Consider the following 12,074-nt stretch of genomic DNA (forward strand, 5'->3'; position numbering starts at 1 on the left):
GGACTACTTTCTGCAGTTTGTACTTGCAGAACAAACTGCAAGTACAAACCAACCAAACCAGTTGGTTTTTTTTCCTGTCCTTGCTTTCTTAGCTGGTGTTCTCTCATCAGTTTTAGTTTTCTAATAGGCTCCCTCCAGGGGTACAAACATTCACCCATGACTGCTCAATCTTGCTGAATTTTTACAGTCCCACACCCCTCAGATGTGAAACAATACTAATGTATAGATGATACTCTAATTGAACGAGGTTCCCATGAAAAGATGGGAGAAGTAGCAGCAATAATGGGAAGCATTACATGAAGCAGAAATTGAAATTCAGCCTGAAAAATGTCAAGGGCCAAGAAATTTTGGGTACTTGGTAGATGCAGCCAATGCAGTAGTTCCTCCAGACACTTTAAAGGAATTAGAGCAAATACAAGTGCCCCCCATCAAAGAAAAAATTACAAGAGTTAATAGGAACTTTAGGATATTGGAGAAAACGTGTACCTGGCTTTTCTGTCCTTGCTCGCATAAGTGGGTCTGTATTGTGCTTTGTTGTGTAACATTACAAACACTAGATTAAAATGAACATAGACACTTTTTAAACTTTCAGAAAATTATGTTTTCTGAAACCCTTTGAGCTGCTAGCCTAAGCCCTACTTTTGCTAAGCAGACGAATTTCATAAAAGCTTGGTATGGGTCTGGATTCCTAATTTTGTTCATAGCAGACCTGGGGTTTTTCTCTGTGATTTTGATTTATGTTTATCTCTTCCTCTTAGTCTAAAGGCCAGTTTGTGTCACAGCTCTGGTCAAACCAGCAGTGACCCACTGTCCAGCAGACCTTAGAAATGAATACCGTCCTCCTCTCTCGAATCCTTCCCAGTGAGTGTAACTGAGCTCAGAGGGCTATGCCAGCTCTACCATAGCCCTCCTGAATTTATCTTGTAGTGCCAACCAGAGCACAGTATCCTGATACCATGGGATTTGGTTCCATTGCTACAGTCAGGACTGTAGCATTTGAGTAGCACTTAGTAAATGCTGGAACAAGCCTTATAGGCTAAGAGCCTACCAAAGCCATGCTGCCGTGTCTAAATGCAAGCCATGCATTTAGTTATGCTCCTTCTGACTGGATGTGAAGCATAGGAACTGTTAACCTCTTCCCTCACCCCACAGTTCATAAAAGGTGCAAACTTTTCTCCAATTGTCTGGGCTATTACTTATCCTTGTTGTCTTACAGCAAGTCATATCATGACTGTGAAAACTTACTCCTTCCATGGTTGTGTGTTGGGTTGTTTTTTTTTAGGAATATTTTTAATTCAGACTAAAATAAAAGCTAACATTCTTTGTGTCTCCTTCCTTTGTGTGATTAGCAGATAAGGGGAAACTGCCTCAGAGAGAGACTGCAGTAGCTTTCAGCGCAGTCCAGTAAATGCTGGGACAGACTGTTGCAATGTGATATAAACACAAAGTATCACTCTTCTTAGAATAGGGTTTCAATTTGTTCTAGTCTAGGCAAAGCTGTCATGTGTAGTGTCATGGAAACATCAGGTAGCGTACAAGAATTCAAAAATACCACTTGCATTGAAATTTTATTTGGGGAGTAATACAAACTGATACATCATTGTTCAGCAAAAGAGAAACTGGTTACACATGAACAAACTCTCTCCCTCCAGATGACTGCGAGAGGTGGTGATTAGGATAGACAAACCAATAGACTAAAGGAGCTAGTACTACCATGTGTTTGAAGCACAGCTCTGTAACTGCTAGCAGCTGTCTCTGTACCTTGAATGTCAATGAATACAATCTACTATTCTGTTATTAGCACAAGCACATAAGTGCAGCAGGAAAAAGTCCCATTTCTGACCCACAGAGGCAATGAAAACAATTACTGGGAATACTTGCAGATCTATGTTCCTGCCTGGCTTCTGACATCAGTGGGTCAACACAGGCAGGTTCTAATACAACAGCACTTATAACAAGTGTTATAAGTGTTATTTACTAGCTCCTACCTGGCTTCCAGAGTTACAGAATACCAGAGAAAGCTTGGTAACTTCGAGAAAACTGAACAAATAAATAAGAGGGCATTTTTGAATCTCAGGCTTTTTCTTTCCTAGTTTTAACAACTTAACAGTACAGCTTAAATGTAAGCTATGTAGTAGCATGTACCTGGCTGCCGATGACACTATTTTCCCCTCTACTAATGAAGTTTCCATCTTCTGGAGTCCTCTGAATACAGAGAGCACAGCAAGACCCAGCCTATCCTCCTGAACTGCTAGATGTTGCTGAGGTGCTGAGGAGAAAGAGTAAGTATGGTCAGAAGAAAAAAGCAGCCCTCTCCCTGTGTTGGAAACACTTTTTCTGCTTCCAAACAGGCACATTTCCTTCCCTTTTACTACTGGTGTGATCCCTTCTTTTCCCCACCATTCTCTCAAACATTTAGAATCAATAACCTTCAAAGTCACATCAGAAAACCCTAAAAAAAGCAAGTGCTTGAAGCCAGTAGGTGCTGCAATGGAAGAGTAAAAGATTTCCTTAAATGCAACTGACTCCATCTGGAGTACTGTTGTCCAGCTCTGTGATTCCCAGCTTAAGAGGGATATGGACCTGTTGGAGCAAAGCCAGAGGGAGAACACAAAGATGATCAGAGGGCTGAAATACCTCTCCTATGAAGACAGGCTGAGAGAATTGGGGTTTGTTCAGCCTGAAAAACAGAAGGTGCTAGGGAGACCTTATCACATCTTCCTCAAGGGGCTGCAAGAAGGCTGAAGGAGGTACTTTTTAACAATGGCAAGGAGTGATATGAAAAGGGGAGATGTTTTTAAACAGCTCTGTCTCACAGAACCCTGTCCTTCAATCACCTTTCCTGTAGCAATATTCAGAATGTTTGAAACAAGACATGTTTAGGTCCAGTCCTAAGCACCCTGTGTTTCAAATATTCCTTAATGTTGGTTGGTATAGGGCTCATCTTCTGCTGCAGGGAGCTTTACATGGCAGATGGGGAGAGAACAGGAAGAAAGCAGAAGATGGCTAGGGGCTAATCATTCAGCACATAAGGGCCATGCCCATCATCAAAACAGACATCCATCAATTTGTGTCAACCACTTTCCCACCCCACAAGTCCCAGAGATTTGAAAACAGAAGAAACCCATGGCACAAGGCTCAGTTTCTCAAGTTGGTCCTTGGGTTGCCTTAGTTGGAATAGTTCAGCTGCCTGGTCAGCCACCTCCACCTTTGCTTGGGCCTCTGCATTCAAAGCTGTAGCCTTGCGGCTAAATGCACGAGCTTCTAGGAGCTTGGGGGCTGCTTCCAACCACTATTCTAATCCTTTCTGTTGTTATCAATTTGTGCCTTGGCACTGAGACATCCTTCAGGAAGCTGTTCTTTGTTCTCTTTCATCTTCTTGGTTATTCTCTTGGCTTGGACAGGCTGCTTTTTTCTTTTGTAGAGAGAAGAGTGGAGGAACTCGGTGTCTGTAAATGGGTCACCCTGCCTCAGTTTCCTGCAGAACCAAAAGGGTTACATTGAACCATCAAGTATTCCTTGAATTCACATATGATTTTAGTCCCTAAAGTTTCTAATTTTAGTGCAGTTCTTCCCCATAAGATTATTAAGTGGTACAGTTTGTTTCTTGTCCAATACAGAGTACTTTCTGGTGCAATATAACCAGCTATTCTGGGAAAGTTCAAACTGGGACACTTTGCAGGGAAAAACACACCCAGTAACATTATATAACTACAAAGCTGTCGTTTTAGGAGTACATGACTCTGTGCAATAGCCATTGGATGTACTGAATCTACAGTTTCCTAGGGAAAAGATGCAGCTATTTGTTTAGGTATATCTGCTAGTGAATACAGATACAGGCTGCTCTCAGGAGAAGAGTATTACTCAGGTGTCTAAAATTTTAGTCGTCACAGAATGTCAATGAAATCAGGCCTTTTGCTGGGCTGTCTTTAGCCTGTATTTTATCCTCGTGCTACTGCCTCATTAGCACTGGAGTACGACAGATGCAGTCTGCCAAGATATGTGCTCATTTCAACAAGTAAAATAACATCTTTGGTAGCTTGTTACCAGAAGCCTAAACATCCATGTGTACTGATGCAGAATTTTGGCATAACCACACAGTGGTAAAAGAGGAGGGTGACAGAACACAAAGGGTAAGAACTTTGAAAAAAGCAACAGAAGGTTCAGCCCTGGAGAGTTAGTAGATGAGAATAGAGCAGAGGTTGCAGCATGGGAACAGTCTTTGGAAGGAATAGTTCAAAGCCCAACCTATTGATTAATGGCTCTTTGTAGCAGGCTGGCTTCCGCTTCCGCCTGGATGAGCACCCTGATGCTTCCTCTGAGCTGGAGTGAGACAGAACCCTGGAACTGTTCAAGTCCTGTAGTGGCCTGATATCTGCAAAGGGAGACATTCACATGGTTTGATCAAAGTAATTCCAAATAATTTCCAGATATCCTAAGAAACAACAGCTGACAAATAGAAAAGAGTTGCATTACCAGGTTTCTCTGAACATGCACAATCCGGAATCTAATCATATTGCCCCTAAACTCAGGAGATCATTTTAATCCAAGAATGCCAGACCTGCTCCTCAAATGTCACCTCATAAATCAAAGTAGGGCCCTCAATGAAAAAATCACTAATACTGATAGTATCATGGGCCCTGGTGTAGTAGAAAGCTTATATAAAAACTCCATTTGACAGCTGTAATGCTCAGGAGCTTACAGCCTGGAGAAGACAGCAAGCTTATGGAACACAAACAACCTACCAGCAACCTACTGACTTCCAGCAAGGTGCAGGACCAGTGGGCACTGCACCTTTCCAAGTGGAGTCAGCCAAAAGGAGGAGGGCAGCAGAACAAACCTCTCTCTCTACAAAGTACAGCCTACTTCAGTTGTAACAGGCCTATTTGTCAACAGCTACAGAAAGAAAAAACCCCACAAAACTACTCTCTTTACAGAGCATCGTTAACAGCAAACGCCTCAAAAGGATCAGCTTAACTATGGTAATATAGTAGCCCAGGGATGCACCCTTCAAATCCTTTAAAAAAACAAACAAAAAAACCCCCACAACCAAAACAATTTAGGTTGGGTCCTGGTTAATTTTCAGTGAAGATATCACCTTAGAGGTATGAAGTCTTGCAGCACCAACCATTCTGGACCAAAAATTTTCCACCTTGTTGTTATTTTGTGCCCCAATAATACTGACTGACCCTAGTAGGCAGGGTCAGCATCAAGTTGGATTTTGAATTGCTTGAATACTTGATTTTCTAAATTAATAGGCGTGCCCTGTAGATAACAAGATTGGTAAAGCAAGACTCAGCACATGCTGCTAGTCTTACCCCAATATCTACACATGGACAAGTGAACAGAAACTCTTATAGAAATGCTGATAAACTAGAAGCAAATGCAGCCACAGAAATGACAGGCCAGCAGAAGTGGAAGCATAAATGGTGTACTGGAGACTGATCTTTAACTCTGAAAAAAGAGAAGAGAGGAAGGAAAATACAAGCACTTGCTGCATGCAGTTTTTGCCCTCATCTCCAAACACAGGTACCTTCCCCAGCTTACCACCTACCAGGCTCCTGTGAAGGTGAGCTCCAAGAACTTGACTGGACTTGGTTCCTTTCCCCAGGTATTTCCTCTGCAGTCTTTTCTTTAAATATCACAGATTTTTTTAACCAAACAGGGGGTTTTGCTGGCAATCTGTTGCCCTCAGTACTTAAGCTCTTGGAAACTGGTACTTCTGTAAGTCTGGAGCTGACAGGCAAAACTGCAGAACTGCTCACATGGGAGGATTCAAGACTGTGTGAAAGGTCTGTAAGACTATCTGCAAGTGATGTCTCAGGTAGCTGCTCCTCCAGGAAATCATCCGGCTCAGACAGCAGATGGCTAATGCAGGAAAACTTCCCCGTCAGGACAGTCTGCTTGGATGCATGTTCTGTGGAACTTCCAGTGAGAACCTTGGCACCATCACTTTTTCTGGCCAGGGAATCAGTCTCTGGAGGTTGAGAGTTGCTCCTCTTCATCTGAGGCCTGGGTTTGCAAGAGGCTTCTCTTTTCAAAGCATTCATGTTGTGGTCAACTTCACCTTGCCCTTTTTCTTGAAAGCCCCCTGTCTGTTTTTTATTGCTCTTTTGATTGCTCTTAACAGTTCTGGGGATTTTGCTCACTTTTCTCCTAGGAACAGACTTGGGAGGTACATTTTCACCCCCTTCAGATTCTGTCTGGAAACAACCCACATTTCCTGCAAGATCCAAAGGATGGACAATATATGTTTCCCTGCGCTGTTTTAGATTACCTGGCAAATACTTTGTGCTCTCATTAGCTACTCTTTGAACATCTATGCAAGGCCTAAAAACATCATCTTCATTTCTCTGATCACAATTGCTATTCCTGACAGTATTCTTCCTGCTTGTTTGGCTTCTTTTAGGCTGTTCTTCAGCTTTGGACTCTGCAATTATCACAGTGTTTGGCAGATATTCCTCATCAGAAACATCGCTTTGCCTAATTACTCTAGTTTTTCTGCTGGCTTTCTGTCTGATGCTCTTTCTGCTCACACTTGAGAATACTGTAGAATTCTGTAGATTGGAATCACCTGAGGGAACTTCATGACTTGAGAAGGTATGAACTGGGGGTTTTAGCAACTCTCCATTTTGCATCTCAAAGATAGGTCCCTTCTTAACCTGTTGCATTAAGTCAACATTTTCAAGACTCTGCAGCTCTGCTGGATTCCCCTCATATGTACTTCCAAAGTCTTGGACTCCATCAGGAGAGTGGGAATGGTGCTCTCCACAGTCTCTATTCCTCCTGTCAAAAGCCTCCTCAAATACAATCTGCCCCATCTCACAGACTTCAGTCTCACTAGAACATGTTGCAACTTGTGGCTGAAGAAGCTTCTTTGTGTTTTGAGCACACTCTTCACCTTGAGATCTATCAGGACTACTTTCTGCATTGTTTGTTTTCTGCAAACTTTCTGCAGTTGTTTTCTTTTTTCCTGTTCTTGCTTTTTTAACAGTCTTTTTCTCTCTGGTTTTACACTTACCTTTGCTTTTAACCTTTACGGGAACAAACTCAGGGACTTGGCTATTGCTAGGATCTGTTTCAAAACCACACCCCATTTCTTTTGTCTGTGGCTGCTCACAAAAGGTCTCTTTATCCACAGAGTTTCTATGAGAAATAACAGCAGTTTGAGCAGGTGAAGCCAGGGGGCTGGGAGATCGCAGCTGTTGCTGTGTGTTGTTCTTGCTGGAGCTGCTGTTGTCCTGTGCAGTACTACCCCAAGCTGCCTGAGTGGAACTGACATGTGGGAAGACATCCAGAGCAGAAGATGGAGTGCTTGTAGCAAACAGGGTGGAACGCTTTCTCCTCTGAGTAACGTGCCCTTGTGAGAGACGATCAAATAAATGTTTTGCAATCTCATCAGCCTCATATGAAAGAGTATGACTTTCCAATCCAAGCATTGGCAAATTGTTGGGATTTTGTTCAGTGCTGCACAAGACCTCTGTTGGAAAGAAAAAATTCATGTTTAAGGCTGAGAAATGCAGCAGGCAAATGCCATCTTTCCCCATACCAGTAAAAACCTTGCTCCATACACTGCCACAAATCCAGAGCATAGAAAAAGCATGATTTTGAGACAGGGACTCCCCTAACTTACTGTGTACCAGATTTGCTTAGCTGGCTTCTCTCTGAACAAAAGGGCAGCCCAAATCAAGATCCCCTAACCAGCCGTAATATTAGGAACACGTATGATCTGTATAAGAGCTATTATTTATATGGCAAATCCACAAGAAACAGTGGTGTACCTAGTCAGATTCTGCACTTTCAGACATCTCCAAAAGTTTTATGTAAGCTCAATGCCTATTACTCAAAAAGCCTGATTTGTGAGTTTGATCTACTGCAAACACACCACATATCCCTCTGAAGACTCTGATTCTGGGACATACATAACTCCAGCAATAACAGCCCCAGTGGAGCATGTAGCTAATACCAGTCATTAGGAGCTACTGGAGTTGTGGTTGAGAACTAACTGGAGCTATGGCAGTCACGCATTTCTGAGCACAGACACAAAGTCATACCAGAAGAACAGAAAAAGATGCAAATTTACCTCCAAAGATGTGAGAGTCATGAAAAGCCCCCTCTGTTGCCATTGCTTCAGTCACCATTTTGCCATTCTCTTCCTGGTGGAACTGAGGCTTCTCATTGTGCTGTGGTGGCAAAGTATCTTTAGAGGCAACAGGCACAATTTTCAGGGCCTCATCAGAAGCAGGTCTCTGAAGTTCTCCTGCATTAGAAGCAGGTCTCTGAAGTTCTCCTGCATTAGAAGCAGGTCTCTGAAGTTCTCTTGAGGATGTCTGTACTGCTGTGGAGCTGCCAGCTTGCTGCTCCACATCATGCAGCTTGGAAATGGGCACTCTCATCGGTATCTGTGTAACCCTGGTGAGAAGGAAGAGCAGCAATAGATCATGTTTCTCATATACGACAGGCCAGAATCCAGCAGACTAACTACAGGCCACATGTGGGCAGCTCCAAGGACTGCCCTATCTTCAAAGGGGAGACTACACAGAGAAGAAACAGGACTTCAAATATACTTTAAGAGATCATGCTCTGACCATCTTTCCAGAAAGCTTACATCATACAAGCAGGTGACTATTAAGCATTTTTTGGTAACAAACATCAAAGTAGCCAGCTATGGCACTTACTCGCTGAAGCGAATCTTGCTGTACTCACCAGCTACAAAGAGAAAACTGCCTAAAAGTAATAGAGTCTCAAAGAAAGGAGGTAAAAGACCAGTTTTTGCACAGACTCAGCATTAGGACAAAGACAAGGAGTGGCAATAAAATGACAATAAAGGAAAGCATCAAGCAGTGGTGGTTCAGAGAAGGTATTTCATATGAAACTGGCAACTAGGCACACACATAGTGTGTTTAGCATATAGAAATTCAGGACAAGCTTGGTGGTATCATTTTAAAGCCCACCTCAGAAATTGACCATCTACAATATCATCAGCCCAGCTATCTTCAGTAATGATGCTCTTCTGGCCACTGGACAAGGATGCAGAATTTGTATGGAACTGGAAAGAAGAGAAATAGGAGAGTGATTTAAAGTTCTTGAAATCCCTCATGCAGCCTCCTGCCCAGAAACAGCAGAAGCTCAGTTTCTCTAGAAAGTATTCTATGTAAAGTATTGCCAGCAACCCTCTCACATTACGGAATAAATTATGGAATAAATTGCAGCAGAATCAGATTGTGTCTCCACGGCCTAAGGATGAAGTTAAACTAGTGCAGATAATCTGAGACTAGGAAGCAGAAGTATTTTCCCATTCACCCATGAGAAAGGACACAGGGAAAGTGTCCTATTCCGTATCTCAAGTTGCCATGGCAATACTTTAAAAAAGAAATTGAAAAGAAACCATAACCTGTCAGAACAGAAAAGCCTACTGCCCAATATAGCAAATAATCCAGAGGTAAACAGTTTAAAACTGTAGTTTTTCCTACACAAAGAGTTACCCTGGAAATCCTTAACACCAAGCTGGCAAGGATGTAGCCAGCACAGCTCAAGCAAGCAAAGAAAAACAGGTGAAGCATCCAACACTGAAGTGAGCAGGCAACACAAAGCAAAAGACAGAAAAAGACAGCCCCCTTCCCAGAGCAGTGTGCTCACGTTTCCCATGGTTTACCTCAGACAGCTCGGCCATCTTAACTGCAGCCATAAGATTGTCCATTTTTTTCAATATATTATTCTGTGTTGAGAGAAGCAATAAAGACATTACATCAAAATATCTATTCCAACAAAGATGCTGCTAGCCAGAGGCATGTTCTGGGGAGAACACAGCTTGGAAACAAAAATAAGCAAATTAATGGCAACATTTTCAATATGTTGAGAATCCAGACATTCAACAGCAACAGCTCAATCCTCCCACAGCTGAGATGCAATGGCAGCACACCTTGCCTACCAGCCCTCCCCGTGCCAGCCACACAGTTAGTGCCATACCAGGAAGGAGAGCCTGTGCCGCAGCACAGCGTTCTGGAAGTGGCACTGCTTCACCTCCTTCTGTAAAATGGTCTTCTCCTGAGTGAGCCGCTGTGCATTGGCTTTCTCTGCGTTGAGGGCCAGAGCCAATGCTTTGTTGTTCTGCTTTAGAGAGACTTTCATAGTGGAGGAGTTGTCTGTGAGAGACAGAGCAGTATCACACACCATCAGCGTCCAAGGTCTCACCCATATTTCTCCTCTCATCATAATTCTCTCTCTTCCTAGACCAGCCTTCCTCAGATTCAGATCTCTACAACTCAAAAGCCCCCTCACAAAATTAGCAGTATCCTTCCATATAACATGCAACCCTTCAGATACCCTCTCCATCCTCAGTGGGTCACACTCAGGCAGCAAGCTACTGCTTTAATTCTTAATGAATGATGGCATAGTTGAAGTGCTGAGTTTAAAAATATATGCTCCTTGCTTTGAACAAGTCACAACAGGTAAGTCCGCATCGCCATCCAAAAAATGGGAGAAAAAACTGTTTTCCTCTTGTTATAAACGCCAATCACTTGTTTCAAAAGTTTAGAAAGTTTAATAAAAATAAAATAGTTATAAAAAATAATACAAATGTAGTAATAAAGGTTACACAATTAGAGTTAGGACAATTAATGAGACAATAACAGCAAAGAGTTACAGCCCGGGCTGGGTACCCCTCTCTGGACAAAAGTAAGCCAGGAAAAGGGGGAACCCTGTTAAAAGAAATTTTACTCCTTAAAAAGGGTAATCTGTTGCATATACAAAACACTTTATGAATATGCATATATTTTATTTAAAACAAGAAATCCATCTGGTACGTGTCAAAAATTTTCTATAATACCCAGGTGCCTTCCAGTCTAAGTCCAGCTTGAAAAAGTTCGTTTCCGTTGATAAGGAAAACCATAAACTCCTCTCCTTTGGAAAATTTATGGGTTTCTGTAATTGTTATCTCTGTGCAAAGAAGTTTTTTATTATCTTCTCCTTTTCTTGAGCTAATTAAAAGAATACACACATAATTTCTATTTTAACTGCTAAAGCTTACAAAACTACATTTACTATATTATTAAAATGTTAATACAACATAATTTTCCAACCTAGCATAATACATATAGTAAATATCTGCGTAGAGCCATATAATATGCATTTTTCACACTCTGTAGTTGCCCTTGAGTAAATTTGGACCCATGTTTCCCAATTTCAAAACAATTAAATAAAAGTAATCTGAGTTGTTAAAGGTAGTCTAAATTATGTCCTGTTCTAGCTTTGCATTACTTTCCCCACAAAAACAAGTCAGTTGGCCTAGATTCCGCAGAGGAATGCATTTACACTAAAATATTTCATACACCTTTGGGCACCTTGAGTGGCACTTGACACTCATCTGCAGGGCACTGAATTCACTCAAAACGCCCGGCAGAGAAGCAGCCGAGGAGCCCTGGTAAGGGACTGCTGCCCACGCCCGATGCCACGGCCACAGGCCCAGTTATAAGCTGACAGAGCAGCCAGCATATGTCCACACCGCAACGCAGGATATACTCACTGATGATCTTCGTTTTGATTTTCGATGCGAGCGAGGCATTCAACTTCGAAGTCCTCAAGGCACCCTTTTTCTTCTCCCGCATCCGCTCTCTCACGTCGCTCAGACTGAAGGAGGACATTTCGGCGGCCTCCCACGCTGCCATCGCTGAAGAGAGCGACACCGAGCAGGGTCCGCACCCGTATTTCCCTTCCGCAAGCCCTTACCGGCCAAGGCTCGTACGTGCCCCGAGAAGCGGCGTCGCGGCCCGGTACGGCCCCGCCGGGCTCCCGGCGGAGGAGGAGGAGGACGAGGAAGAGGGGGAAGAGGGTGAAGAGGAAGCCCTGCCCGCCAAGCGACTTTCGAATGCCGCGGCCGGTGGGCGGCCCGCGCCTCGCCCCGCCCCGCGGGCCGGCGGCGGAGAGCGGCGCCTCCCGTGCGCCTCCGCCGCGGCCGAAGGGCCGCCCCGGCCGCACGGGAGCGCCGCGGCCGGAGGGGCGGCCCCGGCCGCACGGGAGCGCCGCGGCCGGAGGGGCCGCCCCGGCCGCACGGGAGCGCCGCGGCCGGAGGGGCC

At 43.7% G+C, this 12,074-nt stretch overlaps 1 protein-coding gene across 3 annotated transcripts; it reads right to left on the bottom strand.

The window, feature by feature from the left end:
- Positions 1–79: 79 nt before the first annotated feature.
- Positions 80–11,760, bottom strand: LOC137477235 (shugoshin 2-like). 3 transcript variants are annotated; one of them, XM_068196058.1, is made up of 9 exons: positions 11,525–11,760; positions 9,970–10,145; positions 9,656–9,718; positions 8,955–9,049; positions 8,306–8,412; positions 8,084–8,275; positions 5,555–7,480; positions 4,249–4,375; positions 80–3,478 (listed from the first exon to the last, which is right to left on the bottom strand). In XM_068196058.1, exons 1-9 carry the CDS (start codon positions 11,664–11,666, stop codon positions 3,298–3,300), a joined length of 3,009 nt encoding a protein of 1,002 aa, XP_068052159.1. In that variant the 5' UTR covers positions 11,667–11,760; the 3' UTR covers positions 80–3,297. The 3 variants fall into 3 exon arrangements, with proteins under 3 accessions (XP_068052159.1, XP_068052158.1, XP_068052157.1); XM_068196057.1 differs by having other exon boundaries at positions 8,084–8,245; positions 8,276–8,412; positions 11,525–11,759; XM_068196056.1 differs by having other exon boundaries at positions 8,084–8,412; positions 11,525–11,759.
- Between the last annotated feature and the right edge of the window lie 314 nt (positions 11,761–12,074).

Source organism: Anomalospiza imberbis, chromosome 7 (assembly GCF_031753505.1).
Source record: "Anomalospiza imberbis isolate Cuckoo-Finch-1a 21T00152 chromosome 7, ASM3175350v1, whole genome shotgun sequence".
In the NCBI taxonomy this organism is placed as follows: domain Eukaryota; kingdom Metazoa; phylum Chordata; class Aves; order Passeriformes; family Viduidae; genus Anomalospiza; species Anomalospiza imberbis.